The sequence below is a fragment of the Lynx rufus genome, unplaced genomic scaffold (assembly GCF_022079265.1).
Source record: "Lynx rufus isolate CCGP_SWC_20201006 ecotype Redwood Valley unplaced genomic scaffold, mLynRuf1.p SCAF_51, whole genome shotgun sequence".
Taxonomy (NCBI): domain Eukaryota; kingdom Metazoa; phylum Chordata; class Mammalia; order Carnivora; family Felidae; genus Lynx; species Lynx rufus.
This window is the reverse complement of record NW_025814869.1, coordinates 431,867-458,916: the sequence shown is the minus strand read 5'-3', so window position 1 is coordinate 458,916 and position 27,050 is coordinate 431,867. Positions and strand designations below refer to the sequence as shown.

The window sequence follows — 27,050 nt, the reverse complement described above, 5'->3', positions numbered from 1 at the left end:
AACAGACACATACATCAATGGAATAGAACAGAAAATCCAGAAATTGATGCACAAATATATGTTCAACTAATCTTTAACAAAGCAGGAAAGAATATCCAATGAAAAAAACAGTCTCTTCAGCAAATGGTGCTGGAAGAACTGGACAGCAAGATGCAAAAGAAAGAAACTGGATCCCTTTCTTACACCATACACAAAAATATATTCCAAATGGATGAAATACCTAAATGTGAGACAGAAAACCTTCAAAATCCTATGGGGGAAAACAGGCAACAACCTCTTTGACCTTGGCCACTGCAACTTCTTACTTGCATGTCTCTGGAGTCAAGGAAAGTAAAAACAAAAGGGAACTATTCAGATCTCATCAAGATAGAAACCTGCTGCACAGCAAAGGGAACAATCAACAAAACCTAAAGGCAACTGATGGAATGGGAAAACATTTGCAAATGGCATATCAGATAAAGGATTAGTATCCAAAATCTATACAGAACTAAGCAAACTGGACACCAAAAAAGCAAATAATCCAGTGAAGAAATGGACAGCAGAGATGAATGGACACTTTTCCAAAGAAGACATCCAAATTGGGGGCAGGGGCAGGAGGGGAATATACACACATGAAAAGATGCTGAACATCATTCATCATCAGTGAAATGCAAATCAAAGGCACTTTGAAATACCAATTGACACTAGTCAGAATGGCTAAAATTAATAACTAAGGAAACGACAGATGTTGGTGAGGATGTAAAGACAGAGAAACCCTTTTGCACTGTTGGTGGGGATGCAAACTGGTGAAGCCACTCTGGAAAACAGTATGGAAGTTCCTCAAAAAAATTAAAATAGAACTATTCTATGACCCAGCAATTGCACTACTAGGAATTTATCCAAAGGATACAAAAAATTCTGATTCAAAGGGGCACATGCACCCTAATGTTTATAGAACAACACAGTAGGCAAATTATAGAACTGACGGATGCATTAAGAAGATATGGTGTATATACAATGGAATACTATTTAACAATGAAAAAGAGTGACATCTTGGCATTTGCAACAATGTAGATGTATCTGGAGGGTATTATGCTAAGCAAAATAAGTCAGTAGAGAAATACAGGTATCATAGGATTTCACTCTAATATGGAATGTGAGAAACCCAACAGATGAACATAGGGGAAGGGAAGGAAAAATAAGATAAAAACAGAGAGGGAGGCACACCATAAGAGGTCTTAAAGAAAGAACAAACCGAAGGTTACCAGAGGTAGGTGGGTGGGGGATGGGTTAAATAGTTGATGGGTGTTAAGGAGGGCACTTGTTGGGATGAGCACTGGGTATTACACGTAAGAGATGAACCATTGTGTTCAACTCCGGAAGCCAAGACTGTATGTTTGCTAACATAAGAATAAAAAATAAATAAGGGGGGAAAAAAACAATAAAAGAAAGAAAGAAAAAAGACACATCTCTTGCACCCATTTATCTTAAATACAACCCCAATGAAAGACTGCAAGATATATTTCCCCACTAACAATTACTTATTTTTTCTTATATCAGAGGTTTAGCAAAGAAAAAAGAATGGGGTCACAAAGTCTCAAATGCATGGTGACTTCATTTACTCCCTTCCATTATTTTTTTATTCCTCACCATCAAGTTGACACAATTTTATAGCCAAAGAGGCACTTTCATGTGCACAATATCCAATTTAAAAACAACCCGTAACCCATGTTCAGTTGCATAGTACAGCCACCATAGTGGCTCACTAGTTGTTTGCAAAATCTATATTTCTATCATCATATTAATCTATTTCTGTTTAAACTGTCTGAATTAAAATAAAATAAATTTAATTAATTAATTGAGTTTAGGAACCTTTACCTTTTGCTTTTATGTGCTATTTAAATTCGATCAGAAGGGAGTTAAAAAGACAAAGTCTTGAGTAAATCATTAACTAAAGACTGTAAAACCATTGAAGTAATTAAAACAGCTATAAAAGGAATAACCTAGATAGCTAAGTGCTCTGAAAGTATGTAAGCAAAAGAATAAAACTGGCTGAGAAACAAAAACAAAAACAAAACAAAACAACAATAACAGCAAAACGCCACCTTCCCTATATCCTTCCTGTCACAGGGTGGGTTGCCTTCTTATCTACAAGCTGCCTATATTCTGTGGGTTCCAGCAAGATTTCCTGTAGAGGAGAAAAAAAATAGGTAGTGATTTCTGTCCTCTTTCCCTGTGTTTCCTTCTGTTCTCAATTATTAAGAGCCTCCCTCAGGTGGTACAATAGACTTGTGTTATTAACTTTAATAATGAAATAGACACTTTACTGAGTAAGATAGGTTTATTCAGGAATAACAAATAATTGCAAATAATTTGGAAAAACCACAGCAAGTCCAGCTAACAAAGGAGAAGAATACTATTTTAGGGACAAGAAGGAGGAAATTGGGACTTGTTTTGAACTAAAGTCCAGTGGAAAAAGGGAAGACTCCAAGAGTCCAGCAATGAGATGGTTTCCCATGGGCTGAGTTGCAGGTATAGTCAGTTTCTTTCAGAAGTGGGGCCCATAATGGAGGACTTTTTTTCTGATGAGGGTTCTTCTTTTGGGTCTATAATTGACAGTTCTTTCTGTGGTTGACCAGAGTGTAAGAGCTCCCCCTTGTACCATCCCCTTCTAGCCTCCTGGACACTTCAATGAGGTCTCCCATTATTTTCACGGTATATAACACCTAAAAATTTATTTTTCATACATATTTGCTTGGAAAATTCCAACAGTAAGATTGATGTTAAGATATAGGAATGCAACCGATTTCTATATCCTGCATTGATTTTGTATCCTGCAACTTTGCTGAATTCATGAATCAGTTCTAGCAGTTTTTGGGTGGGATCTTTGGGGGTTTCCATACAGAGTATCATGTCGTCTCCCAAGAATGAAAGTTTGACCTCCTCCTGGCCAATTTGGATGTATTGTCTGACTCCTGAGGCTAAGACTTCCAATACTATGTTGAATAACAGTGGTGAGAGTGGACATCCCTGTCTTGTTCCTGACCGTAGAGGGAAAGCTCTCGGTTTTTTCCCATTGAGGATGATATTAGCGTTGGGTCACTCGTATATGGCTTTTATCATCTCGAGGTATGATCCTTCTATCCCTACTTTCTTAAGGGTTTTAATCAAGAAAGGATGCTGTATTTTGTCAAATGCTTTCTCTGCATCTATGGAGAGGATCATATGGTTCTTGTCCTTTCTTTTATTGATGTGATGAATCATGTTAATTGTTAATTGTGGATATTGAACCAGTCCTGCATCCCAGGTATAAGTCCCACTTGGACGTGGTGAATAATTTTTTTAATGTATTGTTGGAGCCGATTGGCTAATATCTTGTTGAGGATTTTTGCATCCATGTTCATCAGGGAAATTGGTCTATAGTTCTCCTTTTTAGTGGGGTCTCTGTCTGGCTTTGGAATCAGGGTAATGCTGGCTTCATAGAAAGAGTTTGGAAGTTTTCCTTCCATTTCTATTTTTTGGAACAGTTTCAAAAGAATAGGTGTTAACTCTTCCTTAAATGTTTGGTAGAATTCCCCTGGAAATCCATCTGGCCCTGGACTCTTGTTTTTTGGCAGATTTTTGATTACTAATTCGATTTCCTTACTGGTTATGAGTCTGTTCAAATTTTCTATGTTTCTTCCCGTTTCAGTTTTGGTACTGTATATGTTTCTGGGAATTTGTCCATTTCTTCCAGACTGCCCATTTTGTTGGCATATAATGCTCATAATATTCTCTTATTATTGTTTTTATTTCTGTTGTGTTCGTTGTGATTTCTCCTCTTTCATTCTTGATTTTACTTATTTGGGTCCTTTCCTTTTTCTTCTTGATCAAACTGGCTAGTGGTTTATCACTTTTGTTAATTCTTTCAAAGAACCAGTTTCTGGTTTCATTGATCTGTTCTACTGGTTTTTTTGGTTTCGATAGCATTCATTTCTGCTTTAATCTTTATTATTTCCTGTCTTCTCCTTCTGGTTTTGGGTTTTATTGGCTGTTCTTTTTCCAGCTCCTTAAGGCATAAGGTTAAGTTGTGTATCTGAGATACTTCTTCCTTCTTTAGGAAGGCCTGGATTGCTATATACTTTCCTCTTATGACCACCTTTGCCTCTCATCCCAGAGGTTTGCGGTTGTGGTGCTATCGTTTTCATTGACTTCCATACACTTTTTAATTTCTTCTTTAACTGCTTGGTTAGCCCATTCGTTCTTTAGTAGGATTTTCTTCAGTCTCCAGGTATTTGTTACCTTTCCAAATTTTTTCTTGTGGTTGATTTCAAGTTTCATAGTGTTGTGGCCTGAAAATATGCACGGTATGATCTCTGTCTTTTTGTACTTACTTAGGGCTGATTTGTGTCCCAGTATATGGTCTATTCTGGAGAACGTTTCATGTGCACTGGAGAATAATGCATATTCTGCTGTTTTAGGATGAAATGTTCTGAATATATCTGTTAAGTCCATCTGGTCCAGTGTGTCATTCAAAGCCATTGTTTCCTTGGTGATTTTTTGATTAGATAATCTGTCCATTGCTGTGAGTGGGGTGTTGAAGTTTCCTACTATTATGGTATTACCATCGATGAGTTTCTTTACGTTTGTGATTAATTGATTTATATATTTGGGTGCTCTCGTACTTGGCACATAAATGTTTACAATTGTTAGGTCTTCTTGGTCGATAGACCCCTTAATTATGATATAATGCCCTTCTCCATATCTTGATACAGTCCTTATTTTAAAATCTAGATTGTCTGATATAAGTATGGCTACTCTGGCTTTCTTTCGTTGACCATTAGCATGATAGATGGTTTTCCATCCCCTTATTTTCAACCTGTAGGTGTCTTTCGGTCTAAAGTGGGTCTCTTGTAAACAGCATATAGATGGGTCTTGTTTTCTTATCCATTCTGTTGCCCTATGTCTTTTGATTGGAGAATTGAGTCCATTGATGTTTAGAGTGAGTACTGAAAGATATGAATTTATTCCCATTATGATGCTTGTAGAGTTGGAGTTTCTGGTGGTGTTCTCTGGTCCTTTCTAACCTTTTGTTGTTTTGGGTACACACACACACACACACACACACACACACACACACACACACATATATATATATATATATATACGTATGTATTTTCATCTTTTGGTAAATATATATATATTTTTACATGTTTTGGTAAATATATATATTTATATATACATACATACATATATATATGTATACATACATACATATATATATGTATACATACACACATATATATGTATACACACACACATATATATGTATACATACATATATATGTATACATACATATATATGTATACATACATACATATATATGTATATATACATACATATATATATACACACATACACACACAATGTAATACTACTTGGCAATGAGAAAGAATGAAATACGGCCTTTTGTAGCAACATGGATGGAACTGGACAGTGTTATGCTAAGTGAAATAGTCACACAGTGAAAGACAGATACTATACGTTTTCACTGTTATGTGGATCCTGAGAAACTTAACAGAAGACCATGGGGAAGGGAAGGAAAAAAAAAAGTTACAGAGAGGGAAGGAGGCAAACCATTAGAGACTCTAAAAACTGAGAATAAACTGAGGGTTGATGGGGGTGGGAGGGAGAGGAAAGTGGGTGATGGTGCACTGAGGAGGGCACCTGTTGGCATGAGCACTGGGTGTTGTATGGAAACCAATTTGATATATATATCAAATTTGATATATATATATATATATATATATATATATATATATATATATATATGTATATGTATATATATATGTGTATGTGTGTGTGTGTGTGTGTATACACAAAGAAAAAAAAGAGATAGAGAGACAATGCAATGATACCATACATAATAATTTACATTATAGGGATCCCTAGAGAAGAAAGAGAGAAAAAGGGGCAGAAAACTTACTTAAAGAAATAACAGCTGAAAACTCCTTTAATTTGGGGAAGAAAATGTACATCAAGGTCCAGAGAACACAGAGGACCTCTAACAAGATGAACACAAGGAGGTCCACACCAAGAAACACACAAAGTAATGATAAAGAGAATTGTTAAAGCAGCAAAGAAAATAGTTATGTACAAAGAAAAGTTCTAAGGCTATTAGCTTATTTTGCAGCAGAAACTTTGCAGGCCAGAAGAGAGACACACGATATATTCAAAGTGATGGAAGAAAAAAACTTAAAGCAAAGAATACTCTATCCAACAAGGCTATCATTCAGAATAGAAGGGGAGATAAAGAGTCTCCCAGAAAAAATAAGTGTTAAAAGAATTCATTGCCATGAAACCAGCATTATAAGAAATGTTAAAAGGAATTCTTTGAGTGTAATGGAAAGTGCATAACTGAAGCAAGAAAATCATGAAAGAAAAGAATTTCACATGTAAAAGCAAACGTATAGTTAAAGTAGTAGATTAACTACATATAAAGCCAGTATGGAGATTAAAACACAAAGGTAGTGCAAACAATTATATTTACCAAAAGCCAAGGGATGGAGAAAATTTAAAAATGTAAAGTATGACATCATACACATAAAATGTCAAGGAGGTATAAAAATTTATTGCTTTTGAAATGTGTTCACACTTGTGGTGCCTGTGGGCCTCAACCAGTTGGTTGCATATCTGACTTAAGCTCATATCATGATCTCATTCAACTGACTGAGTAACCCAGGTGCCACTAGATAAAACAGTTTTAAGAAGAAAGTGTCGAGTGATTCAGGATTACTTCAAGAAAAAATAAGAATTTCTAATAAACAATGTAAACTTAAGCTAAGTGGTATAGAAAAAAAATTCACAAAGAACAAAGTTAGTAGAATAAAGAAATTTATAAAGGTTAGAACAGAAGTAGAGACTAAAGAAACAATAAAAATGATCAACAAAACAAAGAGCTGCTTCCCTGAAAGATAAACAAAATTGATAAACATTTAGCCAGACTTTTTAAGATAAAAAAGACAGCACTCAAATAAATAAAATAAGAAATGAAGTATGACATAACAGACACCATAGAAGTATAAAGAATTCTGAGAATATTATAAAAATGGATATGACAATAAGTTGGACAACCTAGAACATAAAACATCCTTAAGTATATCCAGAAGTAACAGAAAAGTTGGACAGATTACTAGTCATGAAATTGAATCTGTGAAGGGGAGAAAAAAAGAGGAAAAAACCCCCAAAACCTCCCAATAGTCTAGGACCAGATGGTTTCATGGATGAATTCTACCAAATACATAAAGAATGAATATCTAGTCTTCTGAAACTATTACAAAAAAATAGAAGAGTAAGGAACACTTAAAATTCACAGTATAAGGCCACCATTACCTTGATAGCAAAACCAGACACATTACAAAAAAGAAAAAAGAACTACAGGCCAATATATCTAATGACCATAGATTCAAAAAACCTCAACGAAATAGTAGCACACTGAATACAACACATTTAAAAAATCATTCATTATGATCCAGGTATTCCAGGGATGCAACAGTAATTCAATATTCACAAATCAATCATTATCATACATAATATTAACAAGAATAAGGACAAAAATCATGATTGTCTCAATAGATGCAGAAAAAGCATTTGACAAAGTACAGCAACTATTCATGAAGAAAATTCTCAACAAAGTGGGGTTAGATGGAATGTACCTCAAAATAATAAAGGCCATATATGAAAAAGCCACTGCTAACATCATACTCAATGGGGAAAAACTTTCAGTTTTTCCTCTAAGATCAGGAAAAAGACTAGGATGTCCACTCTCACCTCTGTTATTCAACATAGTACTAGAAGGCCTAGGTCACTACAATCACACATGGAAAAAGAAAAAAAGAGGCATCCATATTGTAAGAAAGAAGTTGGTATTAACAGAAAAAACAATATCATATACATAGAAAACCCTAAAGAAACATCCAAAAAATCTATTACATAAGTGATAAATGAATTCAGTAAAGTTGCAGTACAAAATTAATATACTGAATTTTGTTGCATTTCTATACCCTAACAAGGTAGCACAAAGAGAAATTAAGAAAACAATCCCAGGGGAGCCTGGGTGACCCAGTTGGCTAAGCATGCAACTCTTGATTTTTGGCTCAGGTCATGATCTCACTGTGATTTTGAGCCCCACATCAGGCTCCACGCGGATAGCACAGAGTCGGCTTGAGATCCTCTCTTTCCCTCTCTCTGCCTGCTCATGCTCTTACTCTCAAAATAAATAAATAAAAGTAAAAAAAAAAAAGAGAGAAAACAATCCATTTACAATTGGTAGAGAAAGGACAAAATACCTAGGAACAAATTTAGACGAAGAGTTGGAATACTTGTACTCTGAAAACTATAAGACATTGATAAAAAGAAAGATGGTTACGGGACGCCTGGGTGGCTTGGTCGGTTGAGCGTCTGACTTCAGCTCAGGTCATGATCTCACGGTCCGTGAGTTCAAGCCCTGTGTCGGGCTCTGTGCTGACAGCTCAGAGCCTGGAGCCTGTTTCAGATTCTGTGTCTCCCTCTCTCTCTGCCCCTCCCCCGTTCATGCTCTGTCTCTCTCTGTCTCACAAATAAATAAACGTTAAAAAAAATTTTTTTTAAAAAAAGAAGAAAGAGGGGCGCCTGGGTGGCGCAGTCGGTTAAGCGTCCGACTTCAGCCAGGTCACGATCTCGCGGTCCGTGAGTTCGAGCCCCGCGTCAGGCTCTGGGCTGATGCCTCGGAGCCTGGAGCCTGTTTCCCATTCTGTGTCTCCCTCTCTCTCTGCCCCTCCCCCGTTCATGCTCTGTCTCTCTCTGTCCCAAAAATAAATAAACGTTGAAAAAAAAAATTTTTTTTTTAAAAAAAGAAGGAAGAAAGAAAGAAAGATGGTTACCAGGGGCAGTGGTTGAGGAGATGAGTCAAATAGGTGACAGGGATTAAGAGTGCCCTTGTGATGAGATGTGGTTTTATAGAAGTGTGAAATGACTATATTGTACCCCTGAAAATAATATTACAATATGTTAATTAACTGGAATTTAAACTTTAATTTAAATTAAAATTTTTAATTTAAAATTTAACTTAAATTAAAAAAAGTGTATGGGGAAAAGTAAATTGAAAACGACACAAACAAGTATAAACATATACCATATTCATGGATGAGAAAAATTTACATTGTTACAATGTCCATGTTATGTAACACAATGGATGAATTTAATACAATCTCTATTAAAATCCCATTAGGATTTTTCAAAGAATGAAAATAATCTTAAAATCTGTAACAAACCAAAAAAAAAAAAACAACCAACCAAACAAACAAACAAAAAAAAAACAAAAAAACAAGACTTTCAAGGGGCACCTGAGTGGCTCAGTGAGTTAAGCGTTTGACTCTTGGTTTTGACTTAGGTCATGATTTCATGGTTTTGGTTTAAGCTCCACATTGGGCTCTGCACTGACAGTGCTTGGAATTCTCTCTTCTTTCTCTCTGCTCTTCTTCCGTTTGTGTGCACATTTGTGTGCTCTCTGACAAAAATAAATAAATATGAGAAAAATTTGAAAAAAAAGAGAGACCTTCAAAAGCCAAAGTAATCTTGATAAAGAAGAACAAATCTTTTTTTTTTCAATATATGACGTTTATTGTCAAATTGGTTTCCATACAACACTCAGTGCTCATCCCAAAAGGTGCCCTCCAGAAGAACAAATCTGAAAGTATCAGAAACCCAGATTTGAAGATATACTACTACAAAGTTGTAGTAATCAAAACAGTGTGGAACAGGTACAAAAATAGAAACCTAGATTAATGCAACAGGATACCAGTTTATCCAGTTTTAAGCCCACAATTATATAGTCAATTAATTTATGACAAAGGAGTCAAGAATGGACAATGGGGAAAAGCTAATCTTTTCAATAAATGGTGTTTGGGAAAATGGATAGCTACATGTGAAGGAATAAAACTGGGCCACATTCTTACACTACACATACACACACACACACACACACACACACACACACACACACACACAAATTAATAAAATGTTTAACCTGAAGCCATAAAACTCCTATAGAAAACATAAGTAATAATTTGCCTTAGTAAATATTGATGTATATGTCCCCTGAAGCAAGTGAAACAAAAGCCAGAAATAAATTGTGCTGCAAAAGAAACCATTAAAAAAAAAAAAGGCATCATAATGAATGAGATATTAGCAAATGATGTATCTGATAAAGGGTTAATATCAAAAGTATGTAAAAAACTTACACAACTCAACACCAGAAAAAAATCCCACACACATTCCAATTAAAAGTGGGCAAATGAACTGAATACATATTTAAAAAAAATTTTTTTTTAATGTTTATTTATTTTTGAGACAGAGAGAGACAGAGCATGAATGGGGGAGGGTCAGAGAGAGAGGGAGACACAGAATCCAAAACAGGCTCCAGGCTCTGAGCAGTCAGCACAGAGCCTGATGCGGGGCTTGAACTCACAGACGGTAAGATCATGACCTGAGCAGAAGTCGGACGCTTCACCGACTGAGCCACCCAGGCGCCCCTATACATATTTTTTAAAGAAGAGATACAGATGGCCAATAGGTGCTCAAACAACAAAAAGTTGCTCAACATTGTTAGTTGTGAGGAAAATGCAGATGAACCATGATGAGATACCACCTCACATCTGTCAGAATGGCTAGTATCAAAAAGAAAGAAAACAACAGGTACTGGTGAGGAGGTGGAGAAAACAGAGCACTCCTGGACTGTTGGAAATGCAGACTGGTGCAGCCACTCTGGAAGAACAGTTACAGAGGTTCCTCAAAACAATTAAAAACGAAATGCCATATAATGCAGTAATTTCACTGTTGGGTATTTACATAAAGAAAACAAAAACACTAATTTAAAACAATACATGCACCCCAATGTTTGTTGCTACACTATTTACAATAGCCAAGATATAGAAGCAACCTAAATGTCACACAAAAGACAAATTGATAAAGAATATGAGTGTGTATGTGCAATGGAATATTCCTCAGCCATAAAAAGGAATGAGATCTTGCAATTTGTTACAACATGGATAGATAAAGTATATTATGCTAATGGAAATAAGTCAGGCAGAGAAAGACAAATACCATATGATTTCACTTATATATGAAATCTAATAAATATAACAAATGACCCAATAAATAAAAAACCAAATAGACTTTTGAATACAGAGAACAAACTGGTGTTTACCAGAAAGGAGAACGTAAGGGGACATAGGTGAAAAAATATAATATTTGTAAGTACAAACTTCCTCCAAATTTAAGTCCTGGGGATAAAAATACAGCATAGAGAATACAGTCAATAATATTGTATAACATTGTATGGTGACAGATAGTGACCTTATTTGTCATGGTGAACCCTGAATAATGCATGGAATTGTTGACTCACTTGAAACTAATATAAATTTTACATCTGAAACTACTATTAATTTTATTCCAATTAGACTTCAACAAAAAATATTTGTAAAATGTTGGAAAGAAAAATTTTAATACTCAAAAATTATATTTTGGCTGACATAAGTACTATTCATGAGATAGAAGAAAACTAATGATTAGGTAACCATTATGGTAAAAAAATTAATAATATTACTTTCGGAGTTATGAGCATTTGTGTTTTGGCAATAATCTGTAATATGTAGATATTCAGGAAAACCCATCATCTAGTTGTTTATTATTTTTAAGTTATTCTAGTATTTAATTCTTATAACAAAGGAATACATTAAACAAACTGCAAAGTCTTACAAGTTTCTTCTGTATAAGAGCTTTATGATAGTAGTATGTCCTACACAGTAATAGTGGTATGTCCTGTAACATTTTTTTTCAGATCTCACCCAATTGTTATTGACATAGAAAGTGAACATTAAAAAACAAACAAAAAAAAGATGGGCACCTGGATGGCTCAGTAGGTTAAGTGTCTGACTTCCTCTCAAGTCATGATCTCATAGTTCATGAGTTTGAGCCCCCTATGGGACTTTATGCTGATAACTCAGTGCCTGGAGCCTGATTCAGATTCTGTGTCTCCCTCTCTGTGCCCCTCTCCTGCTCACACTCTGTCTCTGTCTCTCTCCCCAAAATAAAAAAAATAACATTAAAAAAAATTTTTTAAGTCCAAATACTTACTGTGATATCCTGTTAGACTTAGCTACAATAGAAAATTTACCTAAAGTTGCAGTTTTTACTCTCTCAAGAACTTTATTTTAAAATATTTTAATTTTCCATAAATTTAACTATTTACATTCACTTATCATGTTATTTCTAATTAAGCCCAACTTAAAATAAGTCTTGTACCTGTTACAGCCCTTCATATGGTTAAAATATACTACAATAGTATATTTATTATCTTTAAATTTTAAGACAATAAGCAAAGAAAAACTTTACATTTAGGTCATTTCTGTGCTTAACAATAAAAGAAAATCTTCTGGGGTGCCTGGGTGGCTCAGTTGGTTAATCGTCTGACTTGGCTCAGGTCATGATCTCGCGGTTCGTTGGTTCAAGCCCTGCGTCAGTCTCTGTGTTGATGGCTTGCAGTCTGGAGCCTGCTTTAGATTCTGTGTTTCCCCCTCTCCCTCACTCATGTCTGTCTCAGTCTCTCAAAAATAAAATAAACATTAAAAAAGTTTTTAATAATGAAAGAAAATCTTCAAAGGATAAACAGAAAGTGAAAATATTGTGGTATAAACTGTCACTAAGTGAACTACTGTTACTGTTCATCTTGATAACTTTTTAAACTATATTTTATTTATTTATTTATTTATTATTTATTTTTTTAAATTTTTAAAAAAAAATTTTTTTTTTCAACGTTTATTTATTTTTGGGACAGAGAGAGAGACAGAGCATGAACGGGGGAGGGCCAGAGAGAGAGGGAGACACAGAATGGGAAACAGGCTCCAGGCTCTGAGCCATCAGCCCAGAGCCCGATGCGGGGCTCGAACTCACGGACCGCGAGATCGTGACCTGGCTGAAGTCGGACGCTTAACCGACTGCACCACCCAGGCGCCCCTATTTATTTATTATTTAAAAAAATTTTTTTTTTCAACGTTTATTTATTTTTGGGACAGAGAGACACAGAACATGAACGGGGGAGGGGCAGAGAGAGAGGGAGACACAGAATTGGAAACAGGCTCCAGGCTCTGAGCCATCAGCCCAGAGCCTGACACAGGGCTCGAACTCCGGGACCGCGAGATCGTGACCTGGCTGAAGTCGGACGCTTAGCCAACTGCGCCACCCAGGCGCCCCTGATAACTTTCTAAACTATATTTTAATACTTTTTCAGCTAAATTAGAAACATTTGTAAAGCAAGATTTAGTCAATTTTAATGTAAGTCTACAGAATTTGTAGTGTTCTGTATTATTCTTCTTTCACGATTATTCATAGATATTTGCTGACTATCATATACTGTGAATAGAACCTCTTCTATAATAGAACAGAATTTCTCTTAAGTATAATATTCTCTTGATTACCAGTTGTTGTGGGAGATAGGCTTAGGGATCCCCTGGGCTTATGCCAATGGGTTAACAAGGCATAAAGAAATACAAAGCCATAGAATGCTCACATCTCAGTTTGGGTAAATAAGATTAGCACCCAAGAATAGTGGGGTGCAAAGGTACTCCAAGAATAGGGAAGTGCAAATGCGCTAAGAATAGGGAGGTGCAAAGGCACCACAAAATGGGGGGGGGTGCATAGCCCCCAGAATAGAGAGGGAGGGGCAAAGGACCCAAATAGAAACTGGCACAAAGGTACCCAATACATAGGTTTATGGAGTAAACAAGGTTAGATATTCAGGGTGGAAGCAACCCCAATTTACTTCTATAGCAGAAAAACTGCTTTAACAGAAGGATAGGGCCAACTTAGGTAAATCAGTGGACTATGGACCATTCTGCTGCAGGTGAAGCCGCTCAGAGTTGAGATGGTTAACAAAAGAAAAGGTGACTTGTTATCCCTGAGGTTATTCCCCCTATCTGTCTCATCCCCTAGGCTGGCAAAGATAAACAGACACGGCACCTCCTGTCTGCCATTAACAACCATCTGCCTATCTGCCTGGCACCAGGATTTTGTTTTATACTGACTCAAACCCCAAACACAATATATCTTCAAAAAAGCCCTTTTCCTTCATGTACCCAAGTTAATGTTTACTGTTCCTTTATCTCTTTGTACATGCCCATCATGTTTGTAAGCCTTCTGATCTTAATAAATACGGGGCAAGAACCCTTATTCAGGACTCTTGTCTTTCCCCAGACATTAGCCATCTCTTGCTTTAATCCTGCATCCTGCTCTTTTGCTGGCCGAAAGAGAACTTTAGACTTAGAGTCTATGCCAATTTGTTAACATATTTAAACGTAGAGGCAATAAAATGTGGAAAAGTTTTTTCTGATTTATTAAAATCTACTTAGAATCTTAAAAAACTCACAATCTTAATTCAGTTCACCAAAAATCGGTATCTCTGCCAAGCAAAATAAGTGATATACATTCATACATTTTAAAGTTAATCAATTCTTGTCCAAAAAGTTATACAGATATTTAATTGTGGTTTTATAAATGAGATACTGTGTCCCAGAAATTGGTGATCCAGCAATAAATGAGATCGACACAAACCTATGTCCAAATGGGGCTTATGGAGAAACAGACAACAAAACTTATTCAGGTAATGCTAAACTAACATTTTAAGATGAGTACTAAATGAGAAAATAACACTGGCACAGGTAGAGCAAAGGATATCTGTCCTTGTCAGTGGATTTTAGGCAAAATTAACTTAAAGTCCATGGGTCGGGAGAGTTCAGCAGAACTCTGAAAGAGTACATAAAATAGGATAAGAGAGGATAAGATCATTTTAGGGTAAAAAATAATTCGAAAGTAGATTAAGAAGCTAAATAGTTTATAATATGTAAAAAAATAAAATAAAATACTGGGAAACAAAAAGGTGATGGTATGGAACACCAAGCAGACAAATGTCCACAGTTGTGGGGAATAAGCTTAGGAATTCCCTGAGCCTGTACTGATGGGTTAACAAGGCAAAAAGAACTACAAAGCCATAGGATGCTCACACCCCAGTCTGGGTAAACAAGATTAGGTAAATAAGTACAGAGAGGGCAGGCCCTAGGTCCCAGTATTGAGAGGAAAGGGCAATGGTCCCAGGATAGAGAGGGTGGGACATAGGCCCCAATACAAGGTATAGGAGGTAAACAAGATTAGGTATTCAGGGCACACACGCCCCCCAGTTTAGTACTATAGCAGAAAGCTGCTTTTACAGGAAGGAAGGACCAAATTAGGTAAACAGGTAAATAGGGCTATAGACTGCTGCAGGGTGAAGTTGCCCAGAGCTGAGCTAATTAGCAAAAGAAAGGTGCCTTGCTGACCCTGAAGTTATGTGCTCTTTCTCCTCCCCTAGACCAGTTTAGGTAAACAGAGGTGGTACCTCATGTTTGCTGTAAACAACCTTCCACCTGGATGCCCAGGTGCCAGGATTTTGTTTTGTGTTAACCCAAACTCCTAACCCTGCATATCTTCAAGACCCACTTTCCCTCACACCCATGAATTAATGTTCACAGTTTCATCGTCTCTTTGTGTACATCCATCACCAAGTTTGTAAGACTTCTTATGCTAATAAAAACGGAGCAAGGACCCTTAATAGGGGCTCTTGTCTTTTCCCAGATATTAGCTCTCTCTCACATTTTAATCCTGTGTCCACTCTTTTGCTGGACAAGAGAAAACTTTAGACCCAGGCACTGTGGCAGTCAATAGGAGGTTGGTATGGTTCAAATATTCACTCACATAAGTTTTGAATGTGAAAGTCAGACCATGAAGAACTCATTCACCAGTTAACAGATATTCCTTGGGAGCAATAAGACAGCAACAAATCATTTTAACACAAGCCTTAATAGAGCAGCAGCTAAGGAAAACTAACCTAAAGTTTGAAAGAGACTTACCCTAATAAATTGAAATGTTTACATACACAAGGAAACTAGTAATATTAATATTAAAGTAACATTTCAGGGGCGCCCGGGTGGCGCAGTCGGTTAAGCGTCCGATTTCAGCCAGGTCACGATCTCGCGGTCCGTGACTTCGAGCCCTGCGTTAGGCTCTGGGCTGATGGCTCAGAGCCTGGAGCCTGTTTCCGATTCTGTGTCTCCCTCTCTCTCTCTCTGCCCCTCCCCCATTCATGCTCTGTCTCTCTCTGTCCCCAAAAAAATAAATAAACGTTGAAAAAAAAAATAAAGTAACATTTCAATTCCTGAATGAAAATAAAACACAAGAATTGGAGGCCAAAATATTGTTCTACTTAAAGGAGGAAAGAATTTATTTGGGCATTTATCCCAGAGAAATAAAAATTTATTGTTCATAGAACCTCTAACTGGCAAGCATTATTCACGACAATCCAAAACTAGAAACAACTTAATTATCATTCAGAGGGTGAAAGGTTAAATAAAATGTAATTCATCCCCACCATGAATTAGAACTCAGCAATAAAAAAAAGAACACATCATTTAATCTATACAACAATTGGATGCATCTCCAGGGAATTGGGTTAAGTAAAAAAAGATAGAACTAAAGGTTACATACAATTTTATTCCCATTAGATAACATTCTTGAAACATCAAATTACTCTTAAAACCTTAGGGATTTCTTGTGACGAGAGCAATAAAGATTTCTTGATATTCATGGCAAGCTTATTTCAAGGATACCTGAGGTTATGTTAAGGAGGTGACTTTTGGAAATCACCTGAGGATATAGCTGGTTGCCAGGAGAACCAACTATGTGATTAGAGGGTTGGAAATTTAAGTCACACTCTCACCTCTATGAAGGGAAGAGCAGCTGGAAGTTTAATCAAAAACCAATGGCCAATGATTAATCAATCATGCCTATGTAATGAGGCCTCCAAAACACCCACAAAGGATGGGGTTTGGACAGCATTTAGGTTGGTAAGCTCATGCAGATGTAGTGTTTGCAGAGATAGCATGGGAAGTTCCATACCCCTTCCCATAAACCTTGCCCTATGCATCTCTTCCATCTGGCTGTTCCTAAAATACATCAGTTTATAATAAACTGGTAATCTAGTAAGTAAAATGTGTTCTATGAAACATTCTAGCAAATCCACTGAACTTAAGAGGATCATTGGAACTTCAGATCTATAGCCAGTAAGTCTGAAGAACATATGGCAAGGTAGACCTGTGACTAGTATGGAATGACCATAGGGAATGACAGCTGCAAATGCCTACTGATGGGCTTTTCCACATGGGTAATTCTATCTGGAATGGATCCATCACCTGCTAGCATTCAGTTGCACTGCTTTGCATACTACTTATGCACAGTACTGCCACAACTTCCCATTAAAAAATGCAAGCCCTGAAAAAAGTAATCAGAATTCTCCTAAATCATGAAGTTTTGCTCACTGGAGTAGGTTTAACATGCTAGGATGTACTTTCCATTTATTAATGTCTCATTGAGGATAGGGTAAACTCTCCCAACAGAAATTAGACTTTGGTTGGGCTTCCTGACTCTAGGCAGACCCAGTAACCTACTGTTAGGAAAACTGGCTAAGATTTTTGCAAAGTGCAATCACATTAGCTAATGGCCAATTCATACCAGTGGCAAACCCCTGCCCAAGGGTGTTGTACTGGATTAAAGTGACAGGCAGTGCCCTTAGAAGGAGAGGGAGACTCATCTCTGATCAGGACTCTGACTTATAACCAATATGATACAGTCTCTCTCACTTGGGAAGGTATGGCCCCTCTCAAAGGCAAATACAGACATGGCCACATTTTCTCTGTTGCTGCACACCTCGGTGTTGTTCCACATCATCCCCACGGTAAGACAGTATGCGTCTTAACCTTGGCTCCTGGTGGCACAAGATCTAATGGCTCAATACAGATGGTCCTAGAACCTGGTGCCTTCACCACCTAAGACACCTAGAAAATGAAAATTAGCAAGTTCATCATTAAATGCAAAACACCTGTTGCTTCATGCTCTGGTAAGCCAACATGCAAAGTGCTTGTTCTATGCTTGCAGGATCTTGGCGCCAGCCCCAAACATCCTATAACCACTGGGCTAATGGACACTGAACCCACTCTTACTTGATAAGGACATTTTGGATAGGGAAGCATCTGCCTATACATCCTGCAAGTTCCATTTAGTCACTGGGGAAGTCCACTGAAGATCTTCCAGTGACAATACATAAAGTCAAATCCCTGGGGGATAACAGAGAATTAGAAACTGAAAACTTGAAACTTTACTCCTTATTTTCAAAATATATTTTAAAACTTTGTACAACACAAGGCTAAGATAATGGCTAAGATAATTTAATACTGGCTCCAAGCTATTATTCAACACCCCACAAATGAGGCACCTAGCCTATATTTCCAGACCTCAAAATGTATAACACTTTAAAATACTCCCATAGATGGCACAAAAACAGACACATAGACCAATGGAATAGAATAGAAGCCCCAGAAATAGACCCACAAACGTATGGCCAACTAATCTTTGACAAAGCAGGAAAGAACATCCAATGGAAAAAAGACAGTCTCTTTAACAAATGGTGCTGGGAGAACTGGACAGCAACATGCAGAAGGTTGAAACTAGACCACTTTCTCAACACCATTTACAAAAATAAACTCAAAATGGATAAAGGACCTAAATGTGAGACAGGAAACCATCAAAACCTTAGAGGAGAAAGCAGGAAAAGACCTCTCTGACCTCAGCCGTAGCAATCTCTTACTCGACACATCCCCAAAGGCAAGGGAATTAAAAGCAAAAGTGAATTACTGGGACCTTATGAAGATAAAAAGCTTCTGCACAGCAAAGGAAACAACCAACAAAACTAAATGCAACCAACAGAATGGGAAAAGATATTTGCAAATGACATATCGCACAAATGGCTAATATCCAAAATCTATAAAGAGCTCACCAAACTCCACACCCAAAAAACAAATAATCCAGTGAAGAAATGGGCAGAGAACATATATAGACACTTTTCTAAAGAAGACATTTGGATGGCCAACAGGCACATGAAAAGATGCTCAACATAACTCCTCATCAGGGAAATACAAATCAAAACCACACTCAGATATCACCTCCCGCTGGTCAGAGTGGCTAAAATGAACAAATCAGGACACTACAGATGCTGGAGAAGATGTGGAGAAACGGGAACCCTCTTGCACTGTCGGTGGGAATGCAAACTGGTGCAGCCGCTCTGGAAAACAGTGTGGAGGTTCCTCAAAAAATTAAAAATAGACCTACCCTATGACCCAGCAATAGCATTGCTAGGAATTTACCTAAGGGATACAGGAGTGCTGATGCATAGGGGCACTTGTACCCCAATGTTTATAGCAGCACTCTCAACAATAGCCAAATTATGGAAAGAGCCTAAATGTCCATCAACTGATGAATGGATAAAGAAATTGTGGTTTATATACACAATGGAGTACTACGTGGCAATGAGAAAGAATGAAATATGGCCCTTTGTAGCTACGTGGATGGAACTGGAAAGTGTTACGCCAAGTGAAATAAGCCGTACGGAGAAAGACAGATAACATATGGTTTCACTCTTATGTGGATCCTGAGAAACTTAACAGAAACCCATGGGGGAGGGGAAGGAAAAAAAAAAGAGGTTAGAGTGGAAGAGAGCCAAAGCGTAAGAGACTCTTAAAAACTGAGGACAAACTGAGGGTTGATGGGGGATGGGAGAGAGGGGAGGGTGGGTGATGGGTATTGAGAAGGGCACCTTTTGGGATGAGCACTGGGTGTTGTATGGAAACCAATATGACAATAAACTTCATATATTGAAAAAAATAAAAATAAAGAAATAAAAAATAAAAATAAAAAATATTAAAAAACTAAAAATAAAATAATTAAAATAAAATGAAATGAAAAAATAAAATAAAATAAAATAAAATAAAATAAAATAAAATAAAATAAAATAAAATAAAATAAAATAAAATACTCCCATAGAGCCTAAGGGACAAATTCTTGACATACACTGGTGACTTCAACATACCACCTAAAAGAAACCTCCCCAGCACCCACACCAGTAAGTCAATCAGAATGAAAGCAATTACCAATGCTGTAATTGAGGCTTCTGGTGACAAGGAATAATTCAAACCCAAAGGTGCAAGCACTGAAAATATACAGGGAGAATTATTTCCCCTCTTTATATGAATTTTTATGGCTTGGCACTGAGCCCAACCAATTATTACTAAAGCCTTTGGGCAAAGGCTCAAAGCCAATGTAAGACACTAGGTGAAGTCTGTCTCCTTCCCAATCAGATTAGGATGGCACAATGGGTCTATCACTTCTTGAAACATAGCAAGCCCAATGATCTAGATTCATTTCCAATTCTAAGGAAGCCACAGTAAACCCACATCCAGAAAATTATTTTTATGAGAAGACCTCTCAAATTATAAGGATGTACTCCACATTGTGGGGACTTTTCTTACTGTTCAAAAGGCTCTTGAAAGAAATGACATGTGGCCCACCATGAAGATGCTCACCAGACTCAGATTGTATAGTACAATGATTAGCCACAAAGCCAGCTCTCAGTGTCAGACCCTACATACCACCTCATAGACATTAGCCCACCTCAAAAACTATATAGCAAAACTGACAACTTCAAGGTGAAAAGAACAAACCAAGATGATAGAATGATAGATTATAACATATATCTCTCAGTAATAAAGAAACCCACTAGACAACTATCAATAAGAAAATAAATTATTTATATCATGGGCATTATGTGCAACCCAACAACTTGTAATCAGATTATATGCATTGTTTTTTCAAACACAAATAGAATATTGACATAAACTACCCACATTATGTTAACAGAAATTCAGTAATTTGTTAAAATATCAACATTTACAGATTACAACAGCTGAATATAATAAATTTAAATTAGAAATAACAAAAATTTAAATTAAAAAATGTAAACAGGTATATTTTAAGACAGTACAAAACAGATTTCATTTTATTTTATTTCAGAGAGAGAAGAGAGAGAGGACACAAGTAAGCAAGGGGCAGAAAGAGGAGGATCACCTGGAACAGAGCTCATGCTCATAAGGGCAGGGCTTGATGTCACCCAGAGTGGGGCATGAGCTCACTAGAAGCAGAGCATGAGGTCACCTGGAGCAAGGTTCAAGGTGAGGAGAGGGGCTCCAGCTCAACCAGAGCCAGGCACATGCTCACCCAAAGCTGGGTTCAAGCTCACCCAGAGCAGGACTAGTGCTCACCAGGAGCAGGGCACAAGCTCAAAAAGAAGGGGGTTCCAGCTTATCTGAGGCAACGCTCATGCCCACTGATGCCACTCTCATTCTCACCAAGAGTGGTACACATGCTCACCTGAGCAGGGCTCTAGCTCAAGTGAAGCAGGGCTCAAGTTCATCTAGTCACAGGACTCAAGCTCACCCTGAGTGAAGCACGAAATAACCAGAAACAGGGTTCAAGGTCACCTGGAACGGGGCATGAAGTCACTCAGAGTGGGAATTGAAGTCACAGGGAGCAGGGCTAGAACTCAACTGGAGCAGGGCTCCAACTCACCTAGAGAGGGGTACTATGTCATCCAGAGCTCAACACCAGCTCACCCAAAGTGGGGATATACTGAACTAGAGTGGGGCTTGAGGTCACCAACAACAGAGCTTGAATGCACCCAGAGCAGACTTGAGGTCACTTAGAGAGGGGTACCAGCTCAGATGGAATGGGGTTAGAGATCACCTGGAACAGGAACCAAGATCACCCAGAGTTGGTCACATGGGCACACTCAGGGGGGCTTGAGATCACATAGAACAGGGCATGAGGTCACACAGAGCAGGGCACGAGGTCAGACAAGTGGGGCTGTAAGTGACCCAGAGGGTGGCTTCTGCTCACCCAGTGCAAAGCTTGTGGTTGTTGGCTCCTTCCTGCCGTCCTGGACAGCACTCTCCCTCAGCTCAGAGGCCCTCTGAGCACCAGAAGCTTCCAAATGCAGAGCACCCCACAACCCTCTTGGCAGCTCACCTTCCAGATACGCTTTAGCAAGGAGGCTGCTTTCGGCCTTTGGCAGGGGAGTGGAGGAGAGGCGTCTGGAGGGCGTGCCCTTGTGCGGCCGCGCCTCAGAAGCCGAAGCGCTGCTCCTGTCCTCCTCGGGTGTGCCTGCCAGAGGCTGCTCAGGGACAGCCTCGTCCTCTACGGAAGTAGGTCTTCCAGGGGAACTGGAAGTGGCCTTTTTGGGTGTTCCTGTCGCGTGCAGGGGTGGCGAGCTCGTGGTTGCTGAAGACCTTCCCGTGGGGCGTGGATGAACTCTTGGATGGTAAGTTCGGAAAGCTTTCTCCAAAAGTTCGGCCTCTTCCTCTAGCTCTTTCACCCTTGTCTTGGTCTTGGTTACAAACTCCAGGTCAGAATCGGGGGAACTACTCCTGGTGCTCGCACTTGGGTCACTTGCGATCCTTGACAGAAGCATGCCTGCCGTCAGCCTTTCCAGTCCGAAAGCATTTTTCAAGAAATCCCCGCTTACATCGTTGTGAGGTACCACTACGTTGCCACCCATTAATCCGCTGATGGGCCGATCGCGCAGAGAATTCTTTGGGTTGCGGTACACCTCGTTCTCTAGGGCTATGGGTTACAAAACGACAGTGTGAGAAAGGATGGGAAAAGGTGGAGGATAGAGTTAAAAGAGATCAAGAGCATTATTTTGCAAAAATCAAAGTATTCAGGACAAACTCGCACATTCAACACTTTCTGAAGCTGCAATCATGATCAACATTTATCAAGAGAGTGCATGGACCAGCTATGGCTTCACAGGCCTGCTTTCTTCACGCAGAGGGGGGAGGGGGAGGGAGAAGGTGGGGGGATACAGAATCCTAAGCAGGCTCCAGGCTGAGCTGTCGGCACAGAGCCTGACATGGGGCTCAATCCCACAACCGCAAGGTCATGACCTGAGCTGAAGTCGGACGCTTAACTGACTAAGCCACCCGGGTGCCCCAAGACAAGAGTTTCACTTCTAAGGTGACACATTTCTATAGCTTTTCCCTACTGTGAGAAGTACACTCCTTCACTGAATCATCATCATTACGTGTTCACAAGCATCAGAAGCTGCTCACATTCTCTCTCCCACGTGTGCACCGACACACCCACCCACACACAAGTTAAAGAGGTGTCTAACCCGTCTGGGTTTGTGTCAGTTGCAATTTCAAATCGGCCACCTGTCTCGTTAACCTCTTTACGGCATCTTCGTAATCGAGGATCTGGGCCTTCAGCTGTGCAGAACGTTCAATCTGCCAAGATTTAGACAAGGAAAAGAAATCAATGTAAAACCAATCACACAGCATACTTCCAAAGGCACAATTCTCTCATCGGGCTGATTTTCTTTGTCGATTTGGCCAATTCTCGGCAGCCAGACACCCATCACCCCCGGGGTCCAGATGAAACAACAACAGAACCCACTAGCAAGTTCCACAGCTCCTTTTTCACTCCTCGCGAACAACAGCTACTCCAGCACAAGAGGCAGACGTCAGAAAGAGCATCGATACTGTCGCATCACAGGGGGGGAATCAGCTACTTTTACCAGGGAGCACCAACAGGGATTGGAAAACCGCGTGTTTAGGGGGGGTTTACTTTCCTCTCGGTTTTATTACTATGGGGAACCTAAGGTCACACAACAGCTTGAGAGTTTTCTCCAAGGACAAAGAACACTGGGGGAGTAATCAGCAGACTGGGGGCTCATTTCTGATGCCACCGGCTGACTGGTGCCGGTGTGGCGCACACCGAGTCCCCAGGCCCACAGAGCGGCCCGCCCAGATGCCTGGGTGAGCCAGGCAGTACTCACTTCACTTTGCAGCTGCTTCTGCAGGTTCTGCCTGTGGATCTCGAACTCCTTATGCTCACACACGATAGCGTTCTCTGCTTTCTTTAGCTCTTTCTGAAAAGCCACCAGCTCTGGAGAAGGCTGAGCCAGGTCTGTGAAGGTAAAAAAGCCTGCTCATCACCAGCCTCACGTTTTCTCGTTTCACCTAACAAAAGCAGCTCAAGAGGCTTTACGTTGTTCTTCCCTTTGTACATGATAGTAAGTAAGGAGACTAAGCGCCATCTTGACTCCCCAACTTCCCAACCAAAGAATTACTTTAAAAAAAGCTTATTTAAGTTTACTTATTTTGAGAGAGAGGCCGAGCACGCGTACGCACGCAAGCACTGAGGGACAGAGACAGGGAGAAAGAAAGAATCCCCAATAGGCTCCGCACTGTCAGTGCGGAGCCCGGTGCAGGGCCTCCAACTCATGAACTGCAAGATCATGACCTGAGCCGAAATCAAGAGTTAGTCACTTAACCGACTGAGCCACCCAGACGCCCCAAGAGAATTTAATGCACGTGACTGCACACTTTACAACTCTCCGGGATTGTACTCCCAGTAAAAGAATTCTTTCAAATCCAGAAATTAACATGAAAGCCCACCAATCTGCCCTAGTACGCACAGAAGGCACAGGAGGAACCTGTCAGAACCTGCCAATGACTGCCCTGACGTCCAGTCCGACCTGGGCATCTGTCAGTGGCACTTAGGGTCCAGGCAGAAAGCAGATGGTATCCCCAGTTCGGGTCACCAGAAGATCCTTCAATAAAGGGACTCACATCGGGTAGCCACGAAGGACAGTGTAGTTCCCCGGGCTACCGGCGCCCTGTTGTCAACGCTCCTAGGGCCTGGAGGGTCAGGAGGGGAGGAATTCCCAGACCCGGAGACCGCGAGCAGGTACAGAGCCCTGAGAAGCCAAGGCCTGGGCTCCTGCCTGGCTGAGGAGGAGATGCAGAAGGGATCACAGCCACTTCGACTTCACTCTTTTCTCTCCCTCCAAGCACGGGAGTGTGTCCCCACTGGCCAAACCCAACCAGCATTCAGAGGGAAGGAGAGCCAAGGGCCACCCAGAGAGGCATATTTATACAGTTGAAAACTTGTTAGTGACGCAATTTTGCGGCAGCAAGTGAAAAGAATGTACCTTCAATCCACGAAATTTTAGAAAATCTTCTCAATTGAAGCCTCCCTTACAGGGCAGCGAAGTTTCAGAATACTGAGCCAGTGTCAATCACAAAGGCATGCCAATCCAGACAAAACAAGACTTACGGTTTAGAAGGCACAAGTTCTCATTTCTGGTCTCTCCCAGCTGTTGTTTAAGTAATTTATTTTGCGCCTGAAGCTCCAGTTTTCCTTGTTTCAGTAGCGAATAGTCACTCATTTCTTTCACCTTTTCATTCAGCAGGTGGTTTTGTTTGCTTATTGCCAAAGACTGGGTTCTGACCGACTCTAACTCAAGCTGGAATCGAAACAGAAACACCTGTATGTGAATGGTGACTTCACAGTTCTAAGTGAAAATTGCCAGGCTGCCTGAACACTGAGTGCCACAATTTAATGAAGGTCATCTGACTGAAGTCTGTTTCTCTGCAAAAAGACCTGAACTCCAACAATTCTTTTGCCCAAGAGCTGGGGCAGGAGGAAGCTCATCCAACTGCACCTGTGGAAGACCTGGTCCTACCAAGCACTAGCTTGGGGAATCTGAAGATCCCCATTTTCCAGATGAAACTAAGGGCCCAAAAAGGCAACCCCAGACTGCAGCAATACATTTCTTAAATACAAAAGGGTGATATTTCACTAATGCACTGTGGTGCTTTCCTCTTCTTAGTAAAAATATAGCTCAAGTGTGAGAAGCCTATAGAACTCTCTAGTAAGTAACTCCTTACAAAATATGTTCTGTATGTAAAATGCTACAAAAATATGTTCTGTGCATAAAATTTAAGTACCTAAAGTTCCGGCTCTGTCCTTCAGATAGCACACAAGTTTTTGTAATGTTTGTTTGCTTTTTTATTTAAGAGAGAGGCAGAGAGAGGGAGACACAGAATCCAAATCAGGCTCCAGGCTCCAAGCTGTCTGCACAGAGTCCAGCACAGGACTTGAACCCACAAACTGTGAGATCATGACCTGAGCCTAAGTTGGACACTTAAACGCCAGGTGCCCCGTAAACACACAACTTAATACAAGTCAAGTAACAATGGCATTTGAAAAGTGCATCTCATCAGGTTTTAAACTGGGAGATCCTGACTTCCTGACAGGAATTTTTTCTGCCCTTGATGGCAAGGGAGAAGAGGCTGAGGTAGAAGCTAGTGCGTACAAGCCGCATACGACATGCAAAACTCGGCTCCCCCAAATCCCTCCACGACCATGAATGGCGGGAACATCCCAGAGTTTACACATGAAGAGTCTGAGGTCACAGTGCTTGCCCAAAGGCACACAAGCAGAAAGAGAGAGACACAGGATTCAGGCAGGAATTAGGCCCCAAAAGACATCCTCTTCCTATGCTTCCCCAGGAGACAAAGATGGAAACAAAGAACTAGCAAATGAACTGAAGTGCAGCCATCACCTTGAGTCACACGGTAACAAGACCCAACACATCAAGAGGGTAACTTAAGATAAATCACACAGGACTGAAGCTCAAGTTTCATATATTGTCTAATGTCTAAATCAAAAGAAAAGACTTCACAATTACCTCAAGCTCTTTGACACGATTTATACAATGACTGAGTTCTTCCTTTTTTGAATTAATAGCCATCAGCTCCTCTTGCAAACGTATAGCTTTTTCTGAAAGAAAGAGCCAACCAATTAACATCATCAGGTTTTCCTAGTGAATACACAAGTCATTTAATAATTTGTGGCCAGTATGTCAGACCTATGACCATTATTTCATTATCTGAATAGCAGATGTCAAGGTCAAAACAAATCAGCAGTAAGTAGGAAATAAGCTGCGTTACTCAACAGGTAACAGGAAGTTAGTGTAACAGTCAGATATGTAGCAAGCCTCATCCTGCTGCAGAGAAGTCACCACTTATACCATCGGCTCTGAGCACAGGGCCCACATGCCAACAGGTCGGAATTTCCTTAAAGACAGATTTGTCCATTGTGATTTTGTACTTACTATTTTGTCATTTTCACTTCATCTAACATGGTCTATGAACATGTATCATCAAAACCCTAATGTGCCAAATAGGTGATGGCATGGATACCTAAGTATCAGCCTCCACAAATTAACTGTGGAGGA

The 27,050-nt window shown here is 39.5% G+C and overlaps 2 protein-coding genes across 9 annotated transcripts in view; both read right to left on the bottom strand.

The window, feature by feature from the left end:
- Nucleotides 1–27,050, bottom strand: part of LOC124527579 (gamma-taxilin-like) — a 697,565-nt gene that overhangs the window by 328,804 nt on the left and 341,711 nt on the right. The gene's annotated exons all lie outside the window — the stretch shown is intronic.
- Nucleotides 16,279–27,050, bottom strand: part of LOC124527572 (oral-facial-digital syndrome 1 protein-like) — a 37,303-nt gene continuing 26,531 nt past the window's right edge. For 5 of the 6 annotated variants that reach the window (XM_047100657.1, XM_047100659.1, XM_047100660.1 and 2 more), the window contains 5 exons: nucleotides 26,502–26,593; nucleotides 25,085–25,274; nucleotides 23,802–23,932; nucleotides 23,139–23,250; nucleotides 20,705–22,588 (listed from right to left, as the gene is read on the bottom strand). In XM_047100657.1, coding sequence (XP_046956613.1) covers nucleotides 21,819–22,588; nucleotides 23,139–23,250; nucleotides 23,802–23,932; nucleotides 25,085–25,274; nucleotides 26,502–26,593 — 1,295 coding nt within the window. In that variant the 3' untranslated portion in view covers nucleotides 20,705–21,818. Of the gene's footprint in view, nucleotides 17,917–20,704; nucleotides 22,589–23,138; nucleotides 23,251–23,801; nucleotides 23,933–25,084; nucleotides 25,275–26,501; nucleotides 26,594–27,050 lie in introns of those variants that run through there. The other variant, XM_047100661.1, reaches the window with a different exon arrangement.